The sequence below is a fragment of the Cataglyphis hispanica genome, chromosome 15 (genome assembly GCF_021464435.1).
Source record: "Cataglyphis hispanica isolate Lineage 1 chromosome 15, ULB_Chis1_1.0, whole genome shotgun sequence".
Lineage (NCBI taxonomy): Eukaryota > Metazoa > Arthropoda > Insecta > Hymenoptera > Formicidae > Cataglyphis > Cataglyphis hispanica.
The window spans coordinates 1,428,967-1,447,047 of NC_065968.1; the positions used below are offsets into that span (position 1 = coordinate 1,428,967).

The following is an 18,081-nucleotide window of genomic DNA, read 5'->3' on the forward strand; positions in this document are numbered from 1 at the left end:
TAAAGTAATTAATTTATATATATATATATATATATATATATATATATATATATATATATTTTGTGCATAATATATATTTTATACAATTTATGTAACTTTTGTGTGTATAATTCTTCATTTAAATATATTATTCTTATCCACACGTATTAATTTTACTTTGTTTGAAAAATAGATCAATGCGTGAAAACAATCTTTATAATTTTCATTTTATTTTATTACATGTATATACATATGTTATCGAGTGATTATTTTTGACCTTTGTGGAAATCTCCAATCATTCATTATATGTATATGGTATATGGATATGCTATCAATATTTTCAGTATATATATAATATATATCAATAAAGGAAGAGAAGAAGGAAACTGTGCCTTAGAACTATAGATGCGTTCCGTTTCACACATTGAGCGCATAGATCGCCTGAAAATCTATAGTTCACGTAACATATATTATAGATTTTCAAGCGATCTATGCGCTCTATGCGTGAAACGGAACACAACCTATATTACATATATCATACTACAAGTGTGTCTGATTGGCTATTGGGTAGGGAATTTCTAGGATTTTAAAGGTTTCTAGCAATAGTAGCCAATCAAAAAACGAATCACAAAGCTTATTGTAAGGACCAATTTCACCATCTTCGGTTAAGTTAACTGACGGTTAAAATCAGCAGGATGGCAACAGAAAATAGAGGTGAATGAAAACCAAGCATTCTTATCATTTCAGTTGCCACCCTGCCGCCGGTTAATTAACATATGGAATCCTTTACAATATAACCTCTGTGCAACTCTATTATTATTCTTGAGTCTGTTGACAACCAATTGTGCTTTTTTTGACATCTTTTGTCGGAAAGGATTCTTTAATTGCTACAGTTGTTTCTGGTATAGAAATGACATCGGTTTTGGAATCTATGGTAGTCGATGAAAAACAACTTCCTGAAAAACCAGTGGATAGAGAAAAGGTATATATACACTATAAAACAATAACAAGTGTTATCTAAAAATTTCCATTACCGTCTCATATATTATATATATTTTGTTAGTTATAATTATGCATAAATATGATGATATTATATCTGTTTATATTTCAGACATGTCCACTTTTATTACGAGTATTCTGTAATAATGGACGTCATCACAATATAATGGAATATAGCAGAGGAAATGTCCCTTCAAACGAGCTGCAGATTTATACATGGTATATTGATCTATGTGATAATGGAGAAATTATAAAATTTAATCATGTCATTGCTATTAATTTTATGTTAATTCGTATCATTTTGAGAAATAGTCTCTAATATTGTAATTATTTCTGTTGAAGGATGGATGCTACTTTGCGAGAAATTACAGGCTTAGTTAAAGAAGTAAACCCAGATGCTCGCAGTAAGGGAACATACTTTGATTTCTCATTAGTGACTCCTGAACTTCGCAATTCTGGTTATCGTATGCGTGAGATTGGTGTTACATGTTCTGGACAGAAAGGTGCAGATGATAACAAAACGCTTGCACAAGCAAGGTAAATAGCCTTAAGTAGTAAGAATTTTTTTTTATGTTATAAATATTTATATATGATTATATATGTATATATATATTTTTTTTTTTGGCAATTACAGATTCACAATAGGAGATTATTTAGATATATCAATAACTCCACCAAATAGAATGATGCAACCAGCAATAAGACGTGGTGGCTTGCGTCAGTATTAATTAATATGATAATCTTAAAGTGTTAAAATTATGCTAAGAAGATAATCTTATTATAAGTGATAAATTATGTGACTGACACTGTAATTCTATATATATATAAACAAACTTCTCAAATTTTTTTATAAATAATTAAAATAAAGAATCACTTTTCTTTATTTAAATTTTGCTGCATATTTAATTAGCATTAATATATTTTTGCAAAAAATTATCATGTTTGCAAAGCATCGAACATTTATTTCGAGCGTTTGATGGACCAATCAGAGCGAAGTATTTTACACTTTGAAACGAAAATAGTATCAAAGTGGAACATATCTCATTGTATAATTGTTAGTATTATGATTTTGATATTCGAGGATTTGTTTCTGCATATATTAGAAATCGATCGTAATTATCGACATTTCGAGTTATTTATTCAAGTTATTTCGAACTATTTGTCATAGAGTGCAGAAAAAATATAATGAATTCACGATAAGTATATACATACATGTCGTCGTTTTATAATAGTTGCGCGTCATTTATATATTGATTATTTGTTTAATTTATAGTAAAACATTTTGAATTTTATTTCTGTATTAAATATTATTTTACTCCACTCATTTTATTTAATTATTAATATAGTTATTGTCTTAATTTTTTTTCTCGTTAAAATAAACTTAATATACATTTGTTTTATATTAAGTACGGGAAATAACAATTAAAACAGAGTTAATTGCTATGCAAAGCGCAATTTATGTTACACACAAATATACTTTAAATAATTTGATCGATCAATTAAGACAAAAAAAAAATAAAGGTTTTTTTTTTATTTTAATTGATCAATGGAACGATTCGAAGCATTTATAATATATCGAAAGTAGCCGTTGATTATTGTGAAGTTGCAGTCTTGGTCATTGCATTATTTCAAGAGTCATCTTAGTGACGTAATCACTCGATCATTCGCGAAACGCTCTGGGACGGTCTTAGTCGTATTTCAAAATGCTCTGTATATTTTTGTGATTATTATTATTACTATGTGAAGGTACATATTATTATAACAAATTTTCGCGAGTATATTTTATCGGACAGTCGTCGCAGTTGAAGCTATTGAATATATATCGCGCCAATACATCAATATCGTGATCATTGTCGACAATTCGTTTTTCCGCGTTGGGATTCGATCAAAATCGTCTCGGTATGTTTGATGTCATATTTCCCGCCAAAGTGCAACGGAAGCTGAGCTGTGAGTAATTATTGCCAGGTATGTACATATATTTATGTATATACATACATTTTGTCATTCTAAAATATCTAGAAATTACATATCGATTATATATTTTCTCTAATATTTGAATTGAGCGACAATTCGGGAGCCATCTTGCGATATTGCGAGAGTCTCTCGAGTGACGTCATCATTCGATCATTCGTGAAACGCGCCGGGACGGTCTCAGTCGTATTCGAAGTGCTCTGTATATTTTTTGTGATTATTACCATCTAAAAGTGCATATCATAATAAATTTACGCGAGTGTATCTTGTCGGATATGTGTCGCAGTTGAAAGTATTGAATATATTGCGTGCAATCGTATATTATATAGTCAATGTTATAATTTCAGTGTCGGTCATTCGTTTTTGTGCATCGGAGCTCGACTAAAATCGTTTCGACATGTTTGACATCATCCTGCCGCCAAAGGGCACCGAAAGGTGAGCTGATGCATGGTATTCACCAAGTATTTACATACATTTTATGTATATATATTGTATATACATTTAATTTGTCATTCTGAAATTAGTTATATCGATTATATTTTCTCTGATATTTGAATTGAGATTAACAGTTAAGTGAATGTCGCGCCACTTTTGATTTTACGGCGCTTGATAACATTAAATCTTGTAGATGCTCTAATATATGTCGGTAATATAGTCAGGATAATATGATAAACTAGGTTTCTATTATTTAGACATATAATATATGAATTTGCTATATTATTATGGTAAAAAAATATCTCTCGAAATAAGATTTCAAATATAAATGGATTCTACAATTTATTTTCTCTTTATCCTAATATATTACATATAATATATTAAGAGTGTCATAATATTTTTGAGTGTACTGAAGTATTGATTAATTTCATTGCCATGTTAAATGAGCGGATAAAAAAGCTGTAAAAATTTTTAAATCTTATTTGTAGATGTTGCCTGCTAACAAAGTCAGAAAAAAGCGCAGAGAATAGGAGTATGATGTATGTTAAATATCTGTAGCTGACAATTAAGCAGCATATTTTCCGCTCATGAGACATCGTTTACATGTAATATTATTACAGGCAATATATGGTATATTACACAGTCAGAAACAATATAATTTTATGATATGTGGTTTGTTGGAATTAAATGTATAAATTGAATATAATTTTTTTTATTATATATATAAATTTTTAAAGTAAATGTTATATGAAAATTATGTTATATTATATATAATATAAACATGTATTTATACATAATTTATAGCCGTTATAAAATTTTTTTAAAGATAATGAAAGAATGTAATAATGAAAGTTTTGTAAATTTAATATACCATATATGTTATTATATATTTATGGACATTGTGTGAATACAATACAAAGGTAAAATATAATTATAATGTGCGTGATATATTATTAGCAGCTATTTTTTTACATTAAAAATATAAAATGTTAATATAAGATATATGTATATACCAAATATTAACATATAAATGTCACAATATCAAGAAAAAGATATATAAAAAATTCTCTTTTTAATATATTTTTATTAACAAAAACACATACGTAAAGGTGTCAAAAAGTCAGTTTTATATTGCTTTACTCTATTTAAAATATCCAATCTGATTAAAATTTGTTTAATAGTAATTTTGAAAATTCAAAATTTTTAACTGATAAATTTGCTTGAATCTTTATCATGTTCTTGTAAGGTTCGTACACATTATAGGTGGTTTCTATATTAGTTATTGTTGGCGCTTGCAAAGTGGAAGGAGCGTAAAACGGTGGAAAGATTGTGGGGCAGCTTCTTACCGCAATCACCTGCGGCTATTTTAAAGACACTTCCACTTTAATTATACCAAACCGCTCTCGCGATATTACGATATTATGATATTACGAAGCATAAGCCGGGTCCCGGAGATTTAGGGTCGCGGAAAGTTTAAACTGTGCACACCCCAAAAACCCATCCCCCCAATTCTCCTGTTACGATTTCTCTTCGACCGTTATCTAACTTCGACGATAGCGTTACTGCCGGTTTCGTTTTCCAGTATTCTCGAAAAATACTTACCTCTCCTGAGTAAATATATAAGGTAGCGTAAGACGTTACCATCGGTCTGGGCGGTAACATGAAATATCTAACATAGCAATTCTTCAATCATACTTTTCTATGATATTATATTGTCTATTGTTATTACATATAACGCCAATATACAAATTTAGTTTTCTGTGTTTTATTCATTTATTAAGATTATTTTATATTGAATTTAAAATACTTTATCAAAATTGCTTGATATAATTGTAAAGAAATATTGCAGCAAAAATATATTACATTATATTGTAATAATATTACAATGATGCCATTTATTGCTATATTGAAAAATGAGCCAAGTGATACATTTCTAATATCTCTATATTAAGTAGATTATTTTTTTCGACAAATATACTGCATATTATCATCATGTTTACTATCATAAAGTACGTATTATATCGCACAGAAAAAATGTTAATCAGAAAATAAAGTTTAAAAATAGATAGAGAGCGCGCATGGGGAAGGTTTGTGAAGACGGTAGAGTGGATTCGGCGTGCATTAGGGGCCGCACCTACTCTCGAAAATTCGCGGGTGTAATCAGTAATCAAATTTATTAGTTTCTATTGTCTTGGGGGCGAAATTCTTTTCCGATTTTATGGCGTGGAAAGACGATATAATAAGGAGAGAACCGCCTCGAGCGAAGCTGCGAGTAACGAGGGAATAAGAATGGCTAGGCGGCCGGGGGTGGTTTCGGGGGTGGCTCGGCTCCTCGGCAGGAGGGGCGGGGGAGAAATAAGATTTACTGGACCCGCTAGTGGCCGACAACTTCGCAAGGGACGCCTTCTCGAAAACATTAAAGCGATATAATGCCAGCACGCGAGAACTTAAATGGACGTTTAGAGAATGATGTAAAATTGCTTGACGAATTATTATTCGGAAACTTAAGTTATTCATAACTGAACTTATTGGATTTTTCGATTATTCAGAGATTATTAAAATTATTTCTTATTCTATAAAGAATTTATAGCCTTTTTCATAATTTATTTGAGAATTTTTTAGATATGTAAATTACATTTAGAAACTTATATTAAATTGTTAATTATTTTGTGCAAATTAAAGTATTATATTTTTCATTTTATAGACAAATTATAGATTTCTAATAATGTATTTAAATTTTTTAGATTGATAATATTAAATTGTAAAAAAAAATATTAAAAAATACTTATGTATACATACATTATAGACACCAGTTTTTTATAATTGGTTTTAATTATTTATAAATCGCTATGTATATATATATATAATTTTTATATGCTATTACTATTCTCTTTATATGTAATATAGACAGTAATACAATAAATATTTCAAAGTGTATGAATCTTTGATATTAGACACAGAGAACGGAATATATTTCATGAAAAGCGAATATTGAATTCAATCTACTCATAAAATTTGTAAGGATATATGTTCCACCTACACGAAAGTCGTGAAATTACGGAATAGAATGAAGGAAATAACTCAAATTTTGCAGATTTATTAATTTCCGTAAGCGTCAGAGACGCGAGCGCGTCAGGATCGATTCGCACTGGTGTGGTGACAAGAAATCTGTTGACTCAGGAGCACGGGAAGTGATTGTAATAAAAATAAATATTCTCCGCAAACTATATGCGAACCGAACGGGACGAATGGGGGTAGTGAAGTACGCGCGTTCGCGAGGGGAGAAAAGGTGGCGGTGGGCACGATGTCGTTTTTCGCTTGTATGTTCCATAACGATATATAAAGCCGACATATTTCCGAATAAATCGTTTTTTTCAAATCTCGTGCATAGAACGACCGATAAACTCGACATGGATGGTTCGTGGTGAGGGTCGGGTACCTCGATACTCTCAGAAACCGACGCCGTTTTCTGCTGTTGCATGGATTTTTATTCGGCCATTGATATATTTATGAACGATCGTGCGCCGCGTACAATGTCGCGTGGATTCGTGTAATGATTTACGTCTGCTTTTCGATTACGTCGCTCCTCTACGGATCTATAATCGAAGATATATATGATACACATTTGTTCACACAGTGAAATTACGTTATTTCGAATTGATAGATAACGAAATGGTCTGATCATTGCCACTTTTAGTATCAGGCATTTAAACTTCTTGAAAAGTAAGTAAAGCAAGCAATTTTTTAAAACATTTGAAATATCAAATTATTTAAATTGTATGTATGTATTACATATAACATTAGAATTTTACTGTTAATTCTTGAAAAATTATAATTTTATATATCATAATGTTAAAACTCTGAAACTTTAACTGATGTTAGGGTACGATATAAAAAACAGAAACACAAATCTTAGTCGGTTTCGGGCGGTTGCTTTCCAAGATCTTGGTAATGGATCTCGGATATACTCCTGGAGTGAATGTTTCCTGGGTCTGAATCAGCTCTAATACCAGCCGCTCACGATACAGACGCATTCGTTATTTCGTATCAGTATGTACAATAAATACTAGTTTCAAGATGTCCTGATACTACAATGAGAATTTTGTAATGGTTATGATATTAATTTCTTTAAGTTTTCTTGATTTTACTTTTTATTGTTTTGATCTATTTAAATCAATAAAAAATGAAATATATATATATATATATATATATATATATATATATATATATAATTTTATAAAGCTTATGTTAATGAGTTTAATGATAATAACTCAAAATATTGAAAAATGTATTCTTTTTTTCTAGAAAAAGTTTCGTATTTTATCGAGCTATATTGTTTAGTATTCCGGTACAGTGCCGATGATGTTTTACCGATAAGTCGCGGTTGTGCTCCTTCTTTTCGAGACCAGCAGGCTGTAATGGACCGCAACATCTTGCGGAGCAGTTCACACCCCTTTCCTCTCCCCTTCATTCCTCTCAGCTTTTTCATCCTTTTGTCATATTTGTCTTGGCCTGTCAGCCAACGAGACAATAAAAACTTGAATCACATGGCTAAAAATCTTTGCTACATATTTCTAATGAATCATTTTCTCATGAATTAATTTTAAAAAAATATATATTCTTTATTTATATTAAGTGTCTTTTTATAAGATATTGTTTGACACAAATTTTTATAACAAGACAAATTAATTTATTTTATTTTACATTAGCGGCACAATTTTATTTTTAAATTTTGCTATATTTTGTTATAATTATATATTATTGTCATAATTTAATTATATTAATAATAATTTTATTCATTAAAACACTAAATTATCTATTATAGTTTTTTACATATTTCTTATTTAGTATACAAACATTTTTCAAATAATTTTTATATACTAAATAATAAGATTAAAAAACTAGATGGATAAATTAAAGTTTTGATAAATAAAACTATTATTAACAAAATTTTTTATTTAAATAAACTATATTTGTCATAATTTTAAAACACAAGAAAACGGCGTTGCTGCTTGAATCATTGTATTAAAATCAGTAAGCTGAGTTTTCCCCTCTCAGTAAGCTTTGCCTTGTCTCCCTCTTGATGAAAGACATTAACACCACGTTGTTTATGAGGCACTGTAAGAAAGCAACGTTGGCGGGGGGAGATTTAGGGGTGAATCGAGACGAGACGTTGCAGGAAAATAAATGACAGCGGGATTCTCCACGATAAAAAATTGCACATCTGTTTACATTAATACCCAGTCATTAGCAAGACTTAGTGTCAAAGTTCCAACCGTTGTCTTCCACGTTGCGCGAAAGGTCTCAACAGACAAATGCGATGGATCGCGCGCGGCATCATCGAAACACAGAAGTGAATCTTTTGATTAATATTACAACGTCGGTGAAAATAATTTTAACTACGAATAAATTTTAGCATAGATTTTATAAAATCTTCCATGTTATTTATTCCATACTTTAATAATGCAAAGAAAAATATGCATATAAAAAAATGTAATATAAAGCTATATATTTTCTGTTATACTTACAATTGGTTATACACTTTTTACACGTTTATAAAAATAAAAAAAAATTAAATAATGCTATATCAAAGCATACAATACAATATAAATTATTTTTTATTTGACAAGAAAAATTTAGCAAAAATAAATATTTTTTTTATTTATAATCAGTTCCAATTGCAAATATGTGTCTGTCCCGGACTTCATATGTAAGAAATATGAAAATTAATATAAATATCTCTTGTAATCTTGAACATTAGGTTCAAATTTCATAAATTCAGCGTAGCATCTTGCAAATATTCTTGCAAGGACTTTTGTCTATTGAAGAAAATATAATTGATAAGTTGATCTTTGTGTGGAACAAACAATTGTTTTTCCAATGAGTCTAGAATAAGGACAGTGGAAAGGGATATACGCGAGATAGGGAAGATGAGAACGAGTTCGTCGCGGGTTCGAAGAACGAGAGAATAACGGTAGGAAGAAAAGTGGAGAAGAGAAAGCAAAAGGGGGAAAGGGGTGGAAGAGATGGGAGACGTCGGAGAACGACTCGGGCGTTCATCGGACATTTATCCAATTAACCGATTCGAGTCGAGTAACCAGGGGTTAGGAGATCGTTCTGATACCTATACACACACTCACACATACGAGCCCTTCCGCGTTCCTCCGTGAGGGCTGTACGGATACCAGAGAAAGCTCCATTACATATATATATATATATATATATACCTAATACGAATGTTGATCTGTTATGTTTAATTACAGGGGCTGATATTGACGGGTCGGTATGTGCCTCGAGAAGTGCGGCACCGCGGCGTAAGGGGGAGGAGGAAAAGAGGAAAGGAGGGGAGGGCGGGATTGGTTCCGGTTGCTTGTTCGCAAAGTCACCCCTTTCTCCGTGCGGATCCGGACGGAGGAGAAGCGACGGAGGCGTTCGGGCACTGTCGAACGAAATGGCCAGCAATATTGTCGTCGTGGTCCAGGGGATTTGCGTGGGGCGGATCGGAAGGGGTTGGTAGGGGCCGCCCGAGTGACACGGGAAATTAATTATACGCTCCTGGAAGTCCTGACCTCCGATAGGATACCCGAAGCAGACTGTGCCGTTTGCGATCTCCCCTCCCCTCCCGTCCCTCGCGCCTCTTTCGCCACGCCGCGACGGTTCTCTTATTTTCCGATGATGAGAATCGGCTTCTTTCTTTTCCCGTGAGCGTTTCGGTGAGATCGATATGTCGGAGACATCCTTTGAGATGTCTGCCTGTTTGAAATTATTTCATATCCTGCTTCGAAAAATGCATAAAATTCGATGTGATGCTAAGTTCTAATGATAAAAAATTGCAAAAAAAAGTTTATTAAGAGGTACAGTTAATAAACGTGTGCGTAATGCTCTGGAAAGAATTTTAATAGAAAATATTTTATATTTTAAACTTGAATTTTTGAACCAAAAGAGCCTTCATCTATTGAAAAGCAATAAATGCAATATAGTGCTAATATTGGTTGCAAGTTAATTCTTAATGAGTAATGTAATTATGAGAACATGATGTAGCGCGATATTATACGGTGACAAAGTTATTGAATCGTCGAAGAAACCGCAACGACGTATATCTATTTATTTTGCGTGCCCCACAGTGATGGGGTTTGCAGGAGAATATTGCATTTCCAGTCTCCGCAAGCCATCTCTTCATTTGTCTCCTTCCGACGTCGACTTTACCCCTGGATTCTATAATCCGCTTACGGTATGGACTCATTACACAGCTCACATTATTAATACCGCGTATAACGTATTCTTATTAGTTATTCTCGGAAGTATAAAGTCAGCTCTCCTCATCCGCATAGTTGACACTGTCTGCTTGCTGTGAAACTCCGTTAGAATTTGTTACCGTTTCTCCATTACACTCTCTGCAATATTACTCTTGCATTATTTCTGTTGTTTTACATAATACTATGGTATTATGTGTCGATGAGTATCTCTGTATTATTAAAATAGTGAGAGATTATTGTATACTAATGCATTAGAAAAAACATTGATTCGCACCTCGAGAAATAAATTCTCATTTTGATATTAATTAATTGTATAATTTTGTATAATTTGTATAATTTTTATATGTTTGCCAATTATATATATAATATTGTTGTAGATTTTATTACTTGTACATTATTTAATAATAATCAGAAATAATAGCGTGACTAATCTGTTGGCAGAAGAATAATCCGTTCTTCATATAAAAGCGCAGCTTTCGGTAAATAAAATTTAGTTGCTCATTTGTTCTTGATTGTTAATAAAGGATTATATGCGTAGGAGCGTTGAGTATGCATGTCATCTGGCGTTAGAACTCAGGATTGGGGAGGGGGAGGAGGAGGGGGTCTCAGGCATAGATTAGAATGCGTCGTGTTCACATGCCGGCGCGCTTCTTAGAGATGGCGATGGCAAATAAGGCAGTCGGATTCTAATTGCCAGTCATAAATCAGGGACAACACCTGCACGATTCCGAAATGTTTATGGGGGCGGTGCTGTTACATCCTTCATTAGAAGGATGAACGGATGAGATGACGAACTGATTCAAGTTTAACCGACGCGCTGTGACATCAGTATTACTAATTACGTTCGGCAATCAACGGCACATGACGATATTGCACGATGCTTGTATCTGAGAATTTCTCGTTTTGTCATTTACAAATTTTTGCAATACATAAAAAATAGAAAAGTTATCGTTAAGCTAATTGTCTTCTTCTGATTGAAAGCATAGTTTATACATGTCGAATAATAAAAGATAGACAAATGAAAATAATTTTTTAATTTCATATTGTAACTACACAAATAAATATTTAATAAGGCAAAAAAAGCGATAAATTAGAGCAAAAGAAAAGCGATTAATGGAATTGTATTTTTTCTTTTTTATCATTTCGAGGCAAAGGCGAATGTTGTGCTGAATGAAACTTATATGATGGATAAGGCACTAAGGAAATTCGGACAATCTCGGCAGCATTTTCCTGCCGAGCGTCGAATTAGTTTGGAATTAGTGCCAGAGACACGATGAGAGGCAGAGATTAGCAGATATGTAAATTAGGCATTTCCTTTGCTGTGCTATTTGTCATTTTTGTCGAGCGATTTAGAGACCTGTATATCTTATAAGAAATGGGAGGATGATGTCAAGAGTTTCAATTGAAATATAGGGCATTGCTATTTGTAACAACCGATTAATATGCGAAAAGATGTTTATTCATAGCCATGAATGCATTAACATATATCTCTAATATATAAATGTGTGCAATTTTATTCTTGTTATATTACATGTAATATAAACATACGTATTTTTAAAATAATTTCCAGTATATTATTATTATTATATTATTATTATAAAATTTAGAATAAATAGTAATTTTATTTTTATTATATAATATTTCAATTTTTTACTTTTCTAATTTTTTAAATATTAGGTATGTTGAAAATTAAATCACACATATATTTTATTTTTAATTTGCTACTGGAAATTTTCGATCGATAGAATTTTTAATTTGAAACTGGAAATTTATACTAATAAAAGAATATATAAGTTTATAAGTAATATTTTTCTCGTGCAAACTAGGTGTTGCACGATATGATTAAGAACAAGTTAACGACAATGGATTAGTAGTAAATTTTTTTTCTTAAGATAGCATTTATTACACTGTATTAAGTGCGTTTTACGATGCACAAAGTCGTGGCCTCTAAGGAATGGCAATCGACTCTCTTTGAGGAGTGTTAGGGAGGTAAAGGGGAGACAAGAGTACGAACCGACAAAAATAAGAATAGTAAATAATATATTCGAGTAATAGGGGCTGCCGCGCTTTGCGTGCACAATTCACCCTGCGAAGCGGCGTGCGTCTTATGAGGATGAAGAGGGAGGCGCGAGAATGAACATAATGAAAAACTGGGGCTGCTTAAATAAAATAAAGCTTGTCGGCATATTATTGGCGGGAAGGCCATACTTTATCTTTCACCCTGTTTTGCTACCATTTCGCTACTTCTCTGGTTACTTTTCGCAAAGCAGAGATCGGCAAAAAGCGCTTTTATTCGATTGATAACGTTAAGTATATAATGAAGAAAAATGTGTTATTGAAGATAAAATTTATTAGATATATTGTGTATTATTATTTTGCACACATTAATTGTTTTAATTGAGATTTATTGTTTTTAATTTAATGTATTATTACACATAAATAATATTGACATGACACACATTTAAAAATACTTGACTCAGTTATCGATATTTTTAAAACTTTTATTTAATAATAATGGCAGAAATTAAACTCTTCTTTTATTTTGAAATCAGTAAAAAAAGACTAGTTTATAAATTATTAAAAATAAAAAAAAATTAAACTTTATAAATCTTTAAATTGAATAAGCTTCTTTTTATAACTTTTAATCCACTATTAACGTTTTCAAACGTGTACGTGATACATTATTACCTCTCTTGTAATGGAGGAAATCAATTTTTCTTAATTAAAGCGTATTGTAAGAACCGATATTTTCCAACGAAAGTAGACATGGCAAAAATTGATAATGCCACTAGCGAGGATAGGGATGGCAAACATCCATAATTTCCAACCTATTATTGACATTTGCAGGATACCAGACGTTACGTAGCCATCCCATATACAGGGGTTTGACTTATCGGTTTTCCTCCGCGCATAAATCTCATTCGACTCCGCCGTGTTGCATAGCTCGTTTCCATGTCGCAAACTACGACTGCTATCGCGCGAGGATCAGAAGGGCGGGCCTAAGCGTTTCACCCCGAAAGCTTCGCCGATCGATCGCGATTCCCAAGGTCATTCGAGTTTTCCAACCGTGGACATTGCGTCGAATGACCCGTTTCGATAGGATATAGGGATTCGAAAGAAAATCCCTACCAGCCAGAAGTAAAACTTTTTTTCGCCGGTAATCTTGCATCTTCCAAGATTCTTTATCCTTTTTTTTACTTTCTTTCGCTCTCTTTTTGCATCGTGCTCCGAAAATGCCACCGTTCATCACGGTGAAATGGCGCGTACTTAAGATGCTTTCACACGCAGCTTTCCTTTTGCACTTGCGGCCTCCAGCAAATTTTTATCTTTTTTATGATAATACGTTATTCTGCTTCGAGAAATAAAATTAAGTAGTATTTAAAAGGAAAATCTCATTTGATTATATGATGATCGAGGTGAGAGAAAATCTAGGAAATTCAAGGTTACGCATCTCTTCAAAGTTGGGTAATCTACGTAGAAAGTGGAAGAGGCCGAAACGGCAACGAGCGGCGGGGACCAAAAGTGGGAGTTGCTCGGTGGCAAGATTACGGGGAAGTTGCGCTCATTTAAATAATGCGCACAATAAAGTATGCAATGGCGAGGGCGGAGGTTGAGTTGGGTTCCGTTAGTTCTCGGTGCGGAGCATGGGGGATGGCGCTCCCGGGTACAGTCACGTATCTTGAAGAAGAAGCGAAACAGCCAAACGCACGCACACGCATGAGCGCACCTTTAAACGCAGAGTAATCGCTGTGTGTCATGTGTGTGTGTGTGTGTGAGGTAAAACTTTAGAAATCTAACATTTAGTATTTCTCTATTCATATCTCTCTTTAATTTTATTATTATTTAATTACTATTAGCTATGCTTATTTCTTGTAAATAAAATTAATATGTCGTTTAATTAATTAAGTAATATAATAAAGCATCGACATACAAAAACATTTCGAGCGATCAACGATAGTTCGTGTTTTACCATTTTTTTTTTTGTAAAAAATAATATAGATTTTTCAAAATCAGGGATTTTAAGGTCGTTTAAATGCCGAAATATATGAACTTGCACGACTCTTTAATGCGCGGCGTTGATCGGCGCGAAAAGAAGCGGTCAAATGACGAAGAAACGATCGAAGAATACGCGAGGGTTGGCGGAACCTTTCTCCCTAAGGGTCGTTCGCTTCGAGGGGTAGAGAAGAGGCCTGGCCGACCGTGTTTTTGCGAGCTGTTTCTGCTGACCAGTGCGGCTTTTCCTGTGCGGTCATCTTTCGTCGCCTCCCAAAGCTTGTAGAGTCGCTTATTGCCTCGAAGCTCCTGTTAACCGCCCTTTTTAGCTTCCTGTCCCGCCAGTTCTCCGCATCAGGATTTTCTTCGCTTCTTACGCGTCAATCCATGCGATAAATGATAGCCGGATTTTGGACGATCTAATTTGTATCAAACATGCTTGTTTAATGCTGTTCGTGTTATTGGATGATTCGTTTTAATGCGTTTTGGTAAAATAGATTAGGGAAATAGATTTATTTTTTCTTTTTGAGATTTTTCTTTCCAAGATGATTAAAAATATTTAAATTAATAAACAATTGCGCATAATTAATAAATGAGAATCTGTAAATTAAATCGCGCCGTGTATTGTTCCAATAAACAGCAAATATTAATGATGTTTTATTTTCATTTGGCTGGTGATGGTGGTCCACTCAGCGGAGTGTTACTTTAACATTTTAACATGGCTACTGCTTGCTTTGATACGAGCCGAGAGAAATAAGTAAATTGTGCAAGTGAAAATTCCAACTCTGCGAGAACGTAATCAGTACGGCACACTTCGCGCGCTTGTTCCAGGTGGAGGGAATACAATGTCCCGGGGCGATCACTTTGTGAAGATTCGAGGTAGCGTAGATCCTTTATCACCCCCGCGATACCCCGCCACCCGCACTCTCAACGGACTCTTCTGTATTCGGCCGGTTGATTTTAACACATAATAAGATTCGCGGACGGTAATGTTACATGTTTGTACTCGGCTTGTTATCGCTACGTAAAATTACACAACACCGTTGCCGCCTCCTCCATTAAAGGGCGCAAAACATTTATAAGTATCCAGCATTGCCGCGGGCTATGCGGAGCGAAATAAAGTCCGCTTTTCTCTGAAACAAAGCGGTTTTTATGAGGCGCGAGACACCGCGAGTTGCGGTTCAAGGTATAAATACAGGATGGCAATTGACGTTTAACCTCTTGCTTTGGAATTTAATTGAGACACTCGCTTATCTAATTTGCTATTGTAAATGTGCAACGTGATAAAGGGATACAAAAGATAATATTCGTTATAAAATAACTTGCAAAGGATGAAACTTATTGTACTTCAATTGTTGAAAATAATTTAATTCATAAAATTGTAAATTTATATACAATATATATATATATATATACATATATATATTTTTTTTTTTTATATTTATTAAAGTTCTCATATTAACTTTTATTTTGCACACATAATGGTAAAAAAATTTATAGTTATATAAATTCTATAATTATATCTTACTAAAACAATCAGTATATAAAATTAAACAAAAAAAAAGGAAATATACAAAGAAGTTTATATGCTTTTATTAAAGATTATATCTCGATCAGTATACAATCGATTGGCAATTATAAAAGGCACAACGGTTTAAGGTTTTAACATAGTTAACAGACTAACATAGCGCGTTTACTTTAGATAGGTAGAAGGACTCCTGAACATACAACCTTGAGCATGCGCGCAATATGTAAAGTTATGTCACGTAATTGAAATTGTCGGTACCGTAGACTAAGCGCGCAAGGGTATTTCCGGGTTAAACGCCGAGAGAGCGGTACAACTGTCGCATAGTTTTGCATCCCTCCGGTCGGACAATTAAGCGAATTACATGTAACAGCTGAACATTAACTCGTAATGTGACCCTTCATTTACTCGACCGTTAGCCACACCTACTACCCCTCAAGGGTGAGTACTTATCATCCCTCCGTCCCTTCGATCTCTCATACTAATCGAGGTACGGATTTAGTTTGAGAAGTAGCCACCTGAACTACGTAATCATCGGTCGGCGCGACTTAAGCGTTTTAATTCGTAATTAACGTTTATATTCGATTATTTATTATTTTTTCACGTCATTCTGTTTTGAAATTTCAAATGTAAGCCAAATCACTTAATTTTTAGATAAACTAATTTTATCAAAACTAAATTAATTGTATTTTATATAAAACTATGTTTAAATTATTTTAGCTGGTTAAATGATTTTTATTTTGGCAAGATATTATCTTTTTTCAGATTACAAAATTATACATTTTATTATTATTTTTTTCATAAATATCTCAATTTTTTGCTATTAAAAACTTCGCACATAGAAATGCCACAAAAGAGCATAAACAGTATTAGCACTCAATGAACACATTGTGGGGTCGCGTTATCGGCGATTCCCTCCAAGTTCAAATTACTGCCGGCATTTGCCTTATCTCGGTCCCTAGTAAGCCAGCAAAGAATAACTACCAAAGATATCGGCTCTGCATATGTATTAGCCGTCTGAAAATAGATAAAGAAGTGAAACAAACGGTGTAAAGTTGTGTGTGTTATATTTTGTAATACGTATTATTATTTGTTAAATTAAGAGAAGGGGAATATTTTGTAACCTTTTATCTCCCATTTTTAAAGCATTTTACAATAACATGATTAATAATAGCAAATACTATTTACGAGCTTATAAGCATTAATAAATATGATTAATTATAATTTGTAACAAAAATATGTTTCTATCTATATAATTATTAAAAAATTCTTTAGCAAAAATTGTATACATTTACTATTAAAATTTAGTTTAAAGATTGAATCTTCAATCTATTTATACGTGACACGAAATCATTATTTTGAATAACAGGATATTTGAATGCAGTCGAAAGAATTATACAAAAAGTTTACAGTTCTTCTTTCTTATCGATATTTGAAAAATATTTTCACAAGTGTCTGAAATATGTTACGAAATTCGTTGCACGGAGCAAACGCGAAGTCAAACTCCGACAGACAAAGATGATTCTCTCTCGAATTTCCGGAGCGATGCGTTCTCGGTGATGCGAAAGTCAGGGTGGCAGCGCGTCTTCGAATATCGCGGGACAGAAGGAAGCTGGGAAAGCGACTGTCAGCTGGCACTCGAGAGGGTATTGAGAGCATCTGTGGCGCGAACGAGTTTTTAGTTGCGAAATATTTGTAAATATCCCTCTTTTTGTGAAGAGCCCGAAGACTAGAAAGGGGTTGGAGCGACTCTTCCACAGAGCACAGAACGAATCAAGGGTGAAAAGAATAAAAGCTTTCTGCTCTGTACGTTTGACGGTCAAACGGATTCTGTGTTTGGCAAGGGCCTGTACCAGTTCTGCTGGTCTTGCCTCTCTTCAAAGAAATGCCACGTATTTCGCATGGTGCGTTTCCTATGATTAA

General features: G+C 33.2%; 2 protein-coding genes across 6 annotated transcripts in view; both read left to right on the forward strand.

Moving 5' to 3' along the window:
• The first annotated feature begins 655 nt into the window (after nt 1-655).
• On the forward strand, nt 656-1,867 carry LOC126855325 (histone deacetylase complex subunit SAP18). The gene is made up of 4 exons (XM_050602871.1): nt 656-961; nt 1,091-1,197; nt 1,321-1,515; nt 1,613-1,867. The coding sequence occupies exons 1-4, from the start codon at nt 890-892 to the stop codon at nt 1,704-1,706; spliced, it is 468 nt and encodes a 155-aa protein (XP_050458828.1). The 5' UTR covers nt 656-889; the 3' UTR covers nt 1,707-1,867.
• Nucleotides 1,868-2,726: 859 nt separating this feature from the next.
• LOC126855291 (forkhead box protein P1-like) overlaps nt 2,727-18,081 on the forward strand; it is a 309,110-nt gene continuing 293,755 nt past the window's right edge. For 3 of the 5 annotated variants that reach the window (XM_050602782.1, XM_050602795.1, XM_050602799.1), the window contains exon 1: nt 3,131-3,384. The gene's annotated coding sequence lies outside the window, so the exon portion shown is untranslated. Of the gene's footprint in view, nt 2,944-3,130; nt 3,385-18,081 lie in introns of those variants that run through there. The other 2 variants (XM_050602783.1, XM_050602800.1) reach the window with 2 other exon arrangements.